The 11,898-nt window shown below is 33.9% G+C and overlaps 1 protein-coding gene across 1 annotated transcript; it reads left to right on the top strand.

The window, feature by feature from the left end:
- Window positions 1–3,752: 3,752 nt before the first annotated feature.
- Window positions 3,753–4,785, top strand: LOC131045903 (disease resistance protein L6). The gene is made up of 2 exons (XM_057979562.2): window positions 3,753–4,261; window positions 4,377–4,785. The coding sequence occupies exons 1-2, from the start codon at window positions 3,753–3,755 to the stop codon at window positions 4,783–4,785; spliced, it is 918 nt and encodes a 305-aa protein (XP_057835545.2).
- The last annotated feature ends 7,113 nt before the right edge of the window (window positions 4,786–11,898 follow it).

Here is an 11,898-nt window from a genome sequence, read left to right as displayed (position 1 = left end):
GCTGGCTTGTTGTTTCTTCATATTCACTCCATTTTCTCCCATTCTTTCATCATTAGTTCTAATTTCTTCTATTCTACCTCCCCTCCACTTTGCATTCTTTTTTGAGAGATCGCCTGATTTTTCAAAATAAAATTCGGCCCATCTCTCGAGGGGGCATACCACCCATTAAATTTACATTTTATGGGGCATTTCTTCACACCTATTTTTCTTTCTTTGAAACGACGCGATAAACTGCACCGTCTCAAAGAGGGGCAAATGTAGTCACATAAATCTGTCCACTTAATTAAATGAATACTTAGTATTTATTTGATTATTTAACCATCAATTAATAATTAATTAAATTAATATTTAATTAATTCATCTTAACCCTCTTCTCCTATTAATTAAATAAATTATTCAATTTATTTGATTTAATTCACTTAACCAAATTCATACCATTAATTAAATAAATAAATCATATTTGTTTAATTAAATCTTCTCTCACATTTAAATAAATTAATATTTATTTAAATCCCCCAAAATCCCACCTCTCACATTTAAATAAATTAATATTTATTTAAATCCCCCAAAATCCCACCTCTCACATTTAAATAAATAAATCATTTATTTAAATCACCTTTATCCTCCACCCACTTGTATTTTCCTACAAAAGCAAGTTGCACAACTATTTTAAATAAATTATTTATTTAAAATCCTATTTATCCTCACCCACTTGAAGCCTTTAATGCTTTCCCTTAAAGTATTCAAACTTGATGGCTTTAAAGTCTTCAAACTTGATGGCTTCCTTCTATAGTCTTCTTAAGACTTTAATGGTTTTCCTTAAAGTCTTCAAGCCTTTAATGGTTCCCCTCAAAGTCTTCAAGCATTTTAATGCTTTATCTTCCTTTTTTTCCTTTAAATAAATTAATATTTATTTAAATATTTATCCAAATACAACTTGCACACATTTATTGAAATAAATGAATTTTTATTTTAAATAAAATCCTATTTTCCCTCACCCACCAAATCCACTTGCAAAATCTAATCCCCTTCTAGATTCTTCTAACCCCTTCCTAATTAGCCTAATCCATCCCCTAATTATTGTCACATTCCTAAGCAAAATGGAGTCACTTCTCAAAGCCTAAAAGTCTTTCATAACCATTAAAGGCTTCCAACCTTCAACCACTAAATGTCTCAAAGTCTTGGATAACCTTTGAAAGCTTCCAACCTTCAACCACTTAATCCACAAAGTCTTCAAAAACCATTAATGGTTAACCCAAACCCTCCTACATGGTTAAAACATTTGTTTTGACTCAACCTCTACCCAACCCAAGGGTCTCATCAAGCCTCTAATGCTTTGACCATGATTATCTCTTAATCATTTGCACAAAGGTTTATCCTTGCATTAACTCCTAATCCAGTGGGTAATCCTAATTTAGGCTTGACCCTTACCTTCTAGATAACCATGAGGTCTCCTCAGGCATTTAATGCCTCCAACCTCTTCTCTCAACCCAATCTTATGTTGACACTTGTCACCATTTCATTGGTGCAAATTGTGCACATGGATCCCCAACTTTCAAGCTTGACCCTTGATTAAACCTTTCAATCCTGGCCATCCATTGCTCCATTTTTCCTATAAATAGAGCCCATTCCTTCATAATCCAGATCCTGAAAACTTGTATGCATTTAGGCTATAGACATTTTTAGAGAGCATTTAGCATAGCATAACTAAAATCTTGTCTTTTTGGTAAAATCAATCATTTTAGCATCAATAGCATAGTATTTAGCTTTTCATTTCATATTTGAAGCTTAATATTAAATCTCAATCCTCCATAAGCATCCATAGTGCAAAAAGCTGCTAAGAGCTACACTCATTTGGGACTTGGAGAGGAGAGGAACAAGGGAGGAGCAACTATGAGCATCTTGATTAGCTATTTTATTCTATGTTTATATGCTTTCTATTTCATGCTTAATATCTCTCTTGATATGCCTGTTTAGGATAATCTTTTGTTGCTAACACTAATGTTTGTTTCTTGTGCTCTTGTGTGTGTTGCCATCAAACAGATTTTCTAATCCTTTTTGCAGAGCATCAGTTTTTAATAAAAAATTCAAAAGATTATATTCTAGAAAATCTTTAGAGGTCTTTTTCCTCATCTCCTTTAGACAGAGCGCACCAAAAAAATCTTGTTTTCTCTTGTAAAATTCAAAGAAAGTGGGAAAATCGCTAAAGAAAAGTATAGCTCGAAAATGAGAAGTTGTAAAGAAAATTCTATGGGGTCTTTGATGATGATGCCTCTCAATTCTTAGTTGTCAGTCACAATGACTTTCCTCGATTATACACACTAATTGCCCTTTAATTCACGAAAATATGACAAGTTGTAGAGAAAACTCGAAAATATGACAAGTTGTACAGAAAATTAGCTTGGCTTTTTTTACGATGTTGCTTGTCAATTCTCAGTTCTCTCTCACAAAATTAAATATGAGCAATAATAATTCACAATTAATTTTTTAAAATTTTTTTATTGAAATAAGCTGATATTAATAAAAAAAATAGCCGTCCAAAAAATGGAACTGCAAAGGAAGAATAAACTTAACACATAAGAAATGTTAGGACTTGCCTAAACAAGGCAATAGGTCTGACAAAACTACAACTCCACTTAAGTAGGAAAACTACTAAGAACTAGAAGATCAACACCAAAAAGTTTCAGAAATACAATGATAATGACCCATTTAAGGCATATATGACTAAAAACAAAACTAATACAATCTGAACTTGAAAAGACAATGAAGTTGTTTTGCATAGAGAATATCTTTATCATGAAGCTTCATAAATTGGTACTTGATTTCTTCAATCTGCCTATGATAACGAACCTCGTGCTTCAGCTGCAAACAAAGAGACACAAACTGAAGAATGATGTCAGAGTAAAACTGAAGAATTTCCATATCATGATGCAAAATATGGTTAGAAAACATTGCTGAACTTCTACTCCTCCAATTATTAAAAAAAATAGTTTGTTGCATAGACTCAACACTAACATTATTATGAAATCCATGGCGCAATAAAATAAGCTTTTTTCTAGCCCAAAGTACGATTGAAAATTTTAAAAAATTGAGTATTTATATGGCCTTCCATTTCTTTCTAGAAAAAAACCAATCCCCAAAAATATGCTTTAGACTTTCATTATGTTGACAAATGGGGCACTTAGCGGATGTAATCTTCAAATACTTCAATCTAAACATTGAGCATTCGCTTGAGCCTTTGACTTCTAGATTTGAACGCTTAGATTCCTCCATTTTCTTTCACAAAATTTAAATCTCCACTTCATATTAAGTCTAGAATTTAAATTCATTTTCGGAAGAAGGTTAAACATAAATTTTCTTCAATGAAAAACCAAAAAAAATGATAATTTTTCAACCAAACTCAATTTATAAAGAAGTTACATTTGAGAGAGATACAAATTTTGATTATAGAAAAGTCTCAAACCCCTTAAAATTATTATTTAAACAAAAAATTTCTTTAGTGTGTTGCCAATCATCTCCTGATTGGAAAATTCCGAATATCACAATTAAAAGTTATCCAATCAGTATAATTACATTAAGTTAGAGAACGTGAAAGTCATTTTGTCGTATTACTGGGAAATGCTGTGGGAAAGCGTGTTTGAGAGGATATGCAGCGTGCTCCTCACGCATCACAAACTTTCTGTAGTTTTATCCAATCCAGTCCAGACTCCTCTCTGAATTATATTTTCCATCCATTTTTAGCACTTGACTTCATGGCGTCTACCTCTTCCTCTCACAAGCATTCATTCAGTGAATTTGAAAGGAAAACATTCACAGTATCATATGATGCATTCATTAACCACCGAGGCCCTGACACGAAAGCTACTGTGGCTTTTGCGCTTTATGAATCACTGGAAGAAATGGGATTTTGCACATTTCTTCATGATCAAGAATTACAACCAGGAGATTCAATTGAGCCTGCCATACAAAATGTCATTTACTCTTCCTCTGTGCAAATCGCCATCTTCTTCCCACGATATGCGGAGTCCCCTTGGTGTCTAAATGAGCTGGTTGACATGCTGAAAACCAGGGCTCTGTTTATTCCTGTATTTTGTGATGTAAAGCCTTATGCACTTCGCTACCTTGACAAGGGAGCTTATAAAGATGCATTCGCTAAGCATGAAGAAAAGGGGAGATTCAGCAAAGAGACGCTTAACGACTGGAAAGCAGCCCTCCACTCTTCTTCACTGGTCAAAGGCCACGAATTCAGCACAGATATTGAGTAAGGCTTAGTTTATTTCATTTCGGTTGTTTGCTTTCACTCCATTACATGGTTCAGTCATTTGTTTTTTTTTGCTAAATACCGCCTCCACATTGATTTTGAACGCTTCTGCCAGTAATGTCGAGGAGCTGCGTACAAAGATTGGCTTGGCTGCTCAACAAAGGGTTGGAAAGAAGTGCTTGCCAAGAGATGTGGAAACTGCAAATGATGCAGACATTGCAGCGTCGACAAGTACATCAGTACAGAGGAATAAATCATCTAGTCTTCTACCCAGAGATTCACATTCGGTGGGCATTGATTCCAAAGTTGAAGATATGGTAGGCTTGTTGAAGAATCCACAAGTTGCAGTTATAGCCGTCGTTGGTATGGGCAGCTTGGGGAAGACATTTCTTCTCCAATGTGTCTACAAGAAAATCAAATCCAGTTTTGACAAATCTGTTTGGCTCTCTATCTCTAAGTTTTATTCTGTCAAGGGTTTGCAAATTGATATAGCCTTTCAAATAGGTTTAATCATGATCCACTAAACTAGAGGGATTTCTCTATCATGTTGGCATTTTCAGATTGTTGGCATTTTGCATATAGATTGCATTAATGATATGTTGTCATTGATGTCAATTGAACTAGTATAGTGATATTCATGATATTGCTTATGTTATTGTTGTTATTACTTTTATCTTGTAAACCGTTAAGAAGAGAGTAAGAAGAGATTTATGAAAATGATGTAACCGGTATGTAAAGTTTGTGAGTAAAACCAGTGAATTGGTATGAAGGTTTTTAACATGTTTATGTAATGTAACCGGTAAACCATAACCTGTTGATAAGCCCTAACCGAGCAATTTTTTTGATTTATTATCTGTTGAGTGGAAATGATGGAGACACATGTGCTCATTGTATAAGGATAAGTTCAAATTGATTTGGTGTGTTTGTTTGATTTCTTGGAAAGGAGAAAAGTGGATTGCATCTAATGCAAAGCGCGTGATGAGTTACAAAGTCCAATGAAACGGTGATCATAGAGCAGTTGGAATTTTCTTGAAGAATGTGAAGAGATTGTTATGATTTCTAATGGTCAAGATTGTACCAACTTGTTTGTAATCTCAATGATGAGAACAAGGTTTTTGATTGTGTTACCGACCTAATTGTTTGTGTATTCAAGGTCAGCGAAGTTGTTTGTAAAAGTGTTGGCAAAGTTAACAAGGTTGGTTACTCATTAAATCCTCTAACAAGGTGGTCAGTTAGCTTGGATTCTTAAATCCTCCAGTGAGGTTACTCCTAACATGGTATTGTGCTTTTCATCAAGGCATATTTGTAAATCCCTTAACCGGGTGATTCCTAAATAGGAATGAGCTCTTAACAGGACTTATTGTAAAGCTCTAACAGGCTTTGGCTCCTAACAGGGCGAACTTTAGAAGAGTTTAGATAGCTATCTTTGTGAGTCCCATCTCACTGTGGTTTTTACCTATTTGGGTTTTCTATGTATAAATATTTGTGTCAAGTGGTGAATGCTTTTGTGGATATGATATTATATGTTGATTAGATTAATTTCTGATGAAGCATTGAAGGATGAATATGTTGAGTTATGTTTAAGAATTGTTGATATTCATAAAAGTTGAAGTTGTTTTACTGTTAAGTTATCATAACAGTCAAACTAGTTAATGTCAAGTATTCTTATGATTATTGATCTTGATTAAGAAAAGTTTACTTTGTGAGATTGAATTTGAGTTTGTGAACTCTGTATCAGTTTTTCAATATACTGATTCACCCCCCCTCCCACTCCCCCTCTCAGTAGTCTACTGGATACTTATTCTTTCATCATACCATCATATCACACCTCTCATGGTAGTGAAAGTAAACTAAATATTGGAATATCTCAATCACATATCTAGTTGTGACTCATGCCATGATTGCTTTGATAATCTTGAATCATTTTTTCACCCTAGCTACATTCCTTATGATTGAAGACTTCATTTTCTCAAATTGGATGGTACAAACCCTAGCTATTGGGAATAATGTGCTAGAAAAAATTTACTCTCCATAATACTTTATAGATGAAAACCTCATTCAACTTTAAAAAATAAATCTTATAGTGCAAATGGTAAAAATGGTTAATCTTCAAATTATCTTGACTATAATTATAAAAAAATTCTTCATTATATTTATTAATTTTCTCTTCATTTAATCTAGGGCAAGGTCAAAAATCTCAAGCCAAATGATATGATGACAATCATATGTTTGGTAAAAAAAATTATAAGAGAAACACATAGCTTAATGTGCATTCTATAAGCTCATCCCATTCTAGAATTATATGTTGAATAATAACATTTTCCCATCTCCAAAAATTGATCCACATATATCCAATATCTCATTCAAGCAATTATAGTTGAGAAATAAGGTTGGCTGTAATAGTGATAAAAACTTTACACTAGGCCATTACCATGTGGAATAGAAGCTATATTTTATTTAAATGCAATATACACTAGAGATGTCTAGGAATTAGAAGATGATGAATAGGCCCAATGATGTAGGAGTATCCTAAGTGAATTGGTAGTCACCATCACAAATGTTTTTTTTAACATTTTATGCATTGTTGGAATTTTGGCTTAAGTGGATTTTTGGTGTTAAATAAGGACAATTTTTTTTACAAATATTCTTTATTGTAAAATTAAAAAATTACCAATATAGGCGTTGGGAATAAGTGGACCCCAGAAACATGCAAATTAGGAGTAAATGCTATGACAAAGCATATTGTCCCATTTTTGGCATACCACAAGAGATATTATGGGTTTTGTCAAGTTTACAGTCAATTGGCATATTAGTGGACACCTATCTTTAGTAGGTTGCAAGAGTGGTGTAAGAGCACTATGTGAAAGTTTCCAAATTAAATCCAAATATCAAATTGTAGGGAAGAAAAAGTGGGAGTACTTTTTTTGTGTTTCTAATTTAGTCAAATGAAATGAAGTTGCATTTTGGTGGAAGGAAATGAAAGAGAGTTGGGTTTCATTTGTATGAACATAGTGTTTAGGTGAGGATTAGAGAGCTTGGGAAGAGAGCTTTTGGAAGCCATAATGTTGTTGCTATGAATGCAAGTTTACGATCAGCCATATATTAGATTGGAATGTTGTAACGAAAATCCACTAGGCTTAGCATGGTGTTTTGTAGAGTTGATTCAAATTTCAATGAGAATTTATATAGTTTGCTTGCATCAAATTGGCATTTAAATTCATCTTATTTGTTGTTTAAAATTGGATTTTCATAAGTATTTTGAAGTGTATGATTAGGTATTTTTTAAGGAATTTTCATCCCTTCACATCACCCAAGAACCATCCTATGGATTTATTAGACAATTATTATCTCTCATTATATGAAAATATTACTAAAATAAGAATCTCGCGAGACTATTGCCTAATATTTTGATATCCATATTAATAAATCTCATGTCTCAAACTACCCATATATCTCCAAGATCTTTTACTTCACCGAACCAACTAGCATACATGTGATAACATAATAACGCATTCCACTTTTTGGCCTAAATGAGTAACTGAAATTACAATATTTAAGTAAAATTTTACTATCAATAACTTATAACAAGTAAACCATTATGAGTTTTGAAGATAATGTGAACTATTTATTTTTCATATTTTATGCATACACTTTATATATGTGTGGTTTTGTACATACATACATGTACATATACATATATGTATGTGTATGTGTATGTGTATGTGTATGTGTATGTGTATGTGTATGTGTATGCGTATGTGTATGTGTATGTGTATGTGTTGGCATTATGGAGGAATTGATTATGTGTTGTATTGATGTTTTGTCATTGATGTCAACACTAGTTGTTATGGTTGGGTACCAATAGACAGGTTTTGGTTACCGACAGAAGATATAGTGTTACCGACAGAAGAACTAGTGTTACCGACAGAAGACCTAGTGTTACTGGCAGAAGATCTAGTGTTACTGGCAGAAGGGACTATCTATTGGACACTTTCGATATGTTTGGATCAATGGAGTATGTTTGATTTTATGTGTTACATGTTTCTAGAACATGTTTTGGTCAGTTGGTATTGACTTGGTGATCGGATGCTATCATACACTCTTGTAAATCCTTACCGGCATAGGTTTAAGAGTTTACTGGTAGAGATTTTACTGTGGATCCTTGATAGGATGCATAAGTGGTGTTGGTGCAACTTCTAGATGGATTTCAGGATGTTGAAGATGCTCTTTGATCATTCCTTGACTAATTGAGGACATGTCTTTGGCGTGGTGGACCCAGATTAGGTTCGGTGCCTATTTAGGTTATGGAGAAGTATCATGTTAACATGTTCTCTACATGTTACTAGGATGATTTATTGATTGGTTAATGTTGTTTTGGTCTAAATTTGACATGGCATATCATTGATATTTTAATGTATGTAATTATCTTATTGTAATATCTTTTAGGTGGTCGACCTAATTGGTTTAGGCCTTAGGGTTTGTATAAATTGATGTAAGATCTCATTGTAGATCATGGGTATGTGAATGGAAATGTGAATCGTGGTCATAAAATTTAATATCATATGCAAATGAGTTTTTTTTTATCATTGAGGATCGAATTGGGTTTAAGGAAGAGGTTAAAGGCCTTTGGTATTGAGCTTAATTGGGACTATAATCAGGCATGGTAGATGTTATCTCTGCCAGTTCATTCTACTAGATTGTTGTCCAATTATCTTGTGGTGGTTATAACCTCTCTGTAGTCAGTGAGACTCATTTGTAATGAGCAGTACGCTCTAGGCAGTGTGCCTTCCTAAATGTGCAAGCCCCTCATTGTATCGCATACTTTCTATAGAAGTATCATCTGACTCTGGGTAGGCTTCCCACCGTGTTTTTTCCCTTTTCGGGTTTTCCATGTACAAATCATGGTGTTATGTGGTATGGTTGTTTTTCATTGATTATTTTCTTAATTATTATGTTGTATTATTTACTGACATCTATTCCTACCAGTATCTATTTCTTCTATTTCGGTACTTAATATCTATATGCTCCGGTTAAAAGTTGTAAAGTGAATTAATTTAAATAATCTACTGACAACTATTTCACCCCCCTTCTCATTTTTCCTCTGGTTATCCTAACAATTGATATGGATTGAAACAAGCTCCTAGAGATTGGTATGCATGGTTGGATAAATATCCTTTGAAGCTTGGTTTTACTAAAGGCAGTGCTGACAGTAATTTATATTACAAGCTCACTGATGATGATATTCTGATTATTGAAGTATTCGTTGATGATATCATTTTTGGAGGTGAAGATAAATTATGCATTGAATTTTCTAACAATATGAAAAATGAATTTGAAATGGCCATGATGGGTGAAATGAGATTTTTCTTAGGTTTGCAAATTACTCAAATTGACAAAGGCATTTTTATCTATCAAACTAAGTATGTAAGGGAATTGTTGAAGAAGTTTGGTATGGATAATTCTAAACCGGTAAGTACTCCTATGGTGACAAGTGAAAAATTATCTATCAAAGACACATCTACACTGGTAAATTCGACAAGGTATAAGTCTATTATTGGTGACTTGTTTTATCTAACTCAGACTCAACTAGATATTATGAATGCAGTGAGTATTGTTTCAAGATATCAAAGTAATCCTAAATAAAATCATGAATGTGCAGTAAAGAGGATATTCTGCTATTTGCAAGGAACAACAAAATATGGTTTATGGTATTATAGAGATGATGACTTCACTTTATGTGCATATACAGATTCAGATTAGGTAGGAGATACTGATGAGAGGAAGAGCACTTCTGGTGGAGCTTTCTTTCTTGGAAAGAAACTAGTTCCATGGTTCAGCGAAAAATAATCATACATTTCTTTATCTACCGCAGAAGCTGAATATGTTGCAGGAGCAACTAATTGTACACAAGTCCTATGGATGAAGCAAATGTTGAAGGATATCAAGGTAAATTATAGTGAATCGGTAGTTATCTATTGTGATAACTCTATAGCCATTGACATGTCTAAGAATTTGATATTTCACTCTAAGATGAAACACATATCAATAAAGTACAACTTTCTCAAGGATAAGGTGGAAGGAAACAAAGTCAAATTGGTTTATGTGAACACTAAAGAGCATATTGCAGGCATATTCACTAAACCATTGTCTAAGGAATCATTTGAGTATTTGAGAGACAAGTTAGGGGTTTTTTCCCCTCCGGTAGAGACTTGATTGATGTAGTTTGGCATCAGTCTGACATGCATTATCAGAGACACTATTCATTTTGGCACTGATGAGTGGTGCTACTATTCAGGGGGACTAGTTAGCTTTGAGATTGAGAGGTTTATATTATTACTTTGATATTTCTATCAAATCGTTGGCATTGATGTCAAAGGGGGAGTGATAGTGATGTGAAAAATAAATTTAGAACTTTATAGAGATATTATTCATAGAAGGAGAGTTACTAATTGTTGGTTTTCTTCTATAGGGGGAGACTTGTTTGGCATTTCTTGGTACTTAGATGTTTTTCACATCTAATGTTGTCATCAATACCAAAGGGGGAGATTGTTGGCATTATGGAGGAATTGATTATGTGTTGTATTGATGTATTGTCAATGATGTCAACACTAGTTGTTATAGTTGGTTACTGACATATAGGTTTTGGTTACTAGCAAAAGATCTAGTGTTACTAGTAGAAGATCTAGTGTTACTCATAGAAGATCTAGTGTTACCGGCAAAAGATCTAATGTTACTGACAGAAGGGACTATCTAGTGGAAACTTACAACATGTTTAGATCCATGGAGTATGTGTTACTTTATGTGTTACATGTTCATGGAACATGTTTTGGTCAACTCGTATTGGCTTGGTGATCGGATGCTATCATACACTCTTGTAAACCCTTATTGACATAGGTCTAAGGTTTTACCGGTAGAGTTTTCACTGAGAATACTTGATAGGATGCATAAATGGTGTTGGTGCGACTTCTAGTTGGATTCTAGGATGCTGAAGATGCTCTTTGATTGTGCCTCGATTGATTGAAGACATTGCTTTGGTGTGGTGGACCCAAATTAGGTCTTGTGCCTATCTAGGTTATAGACCGATATCATGTTAACATGTTCTCTACATGTTATCGGGATGATTTATGGATTGGTTAATGTTGTTTTGGTATAAAGCCGACATGGCATATCATTTTAATATGAATGTATGTAATGATCTTATTGTAATATCTTTAGGTGGCTGACCTAATTGGTTTAGGCCTTAGGGTTTGTATAAATTGATGTAAGATCTCATTGCAGATCATGGGTATGGGAATGGAAATGTGAATAGTGGTCATGAAATGTAATATCATATGCGAAGGAGATTTTGTCGATCATTGAGGATTGAATTAGGTTTAAGAAAAAGGTCAAAGGCCTCTGGTATTGAGCTTAATGAGGACTGTAATCAGGCGTGGTAGATGTTATCTCTGCCAATTCATTCTACTAGATTTTTGTCCAATTATCTTGAGGTGGTTATAACCTCTCTATAGTCAGTGAGACTCTATTGTAATGAGCAGTACGCTCTAGGTAGTGTACCTTCCTACATGTGTAGGCCCCTCATTGTATCGCATACTTTCTGCAGAAGTATCATTTGACTCTTGGTAGGCTTCCCACCATGG

This window comes from Cryptomeria japonica, chromosome 3, assembly GCF_030272615.1.
Source record: "Cryptomeria japonica chromosome 3, Sugi_1.0, whole genome shotgun sequence".
Lineage (NCBI taxonomy): Eukaryota > Viridiplantae > Streptophyta > Pinopsida > Cupressales > Cupressaceae > Cryptomeria > Cryptomeria japonica.
The sequence above is the reverse complement of the archived record's forward strand: the minus strand, read 5'-3'. Positions and strand labels throughout refer to the sequence as shown.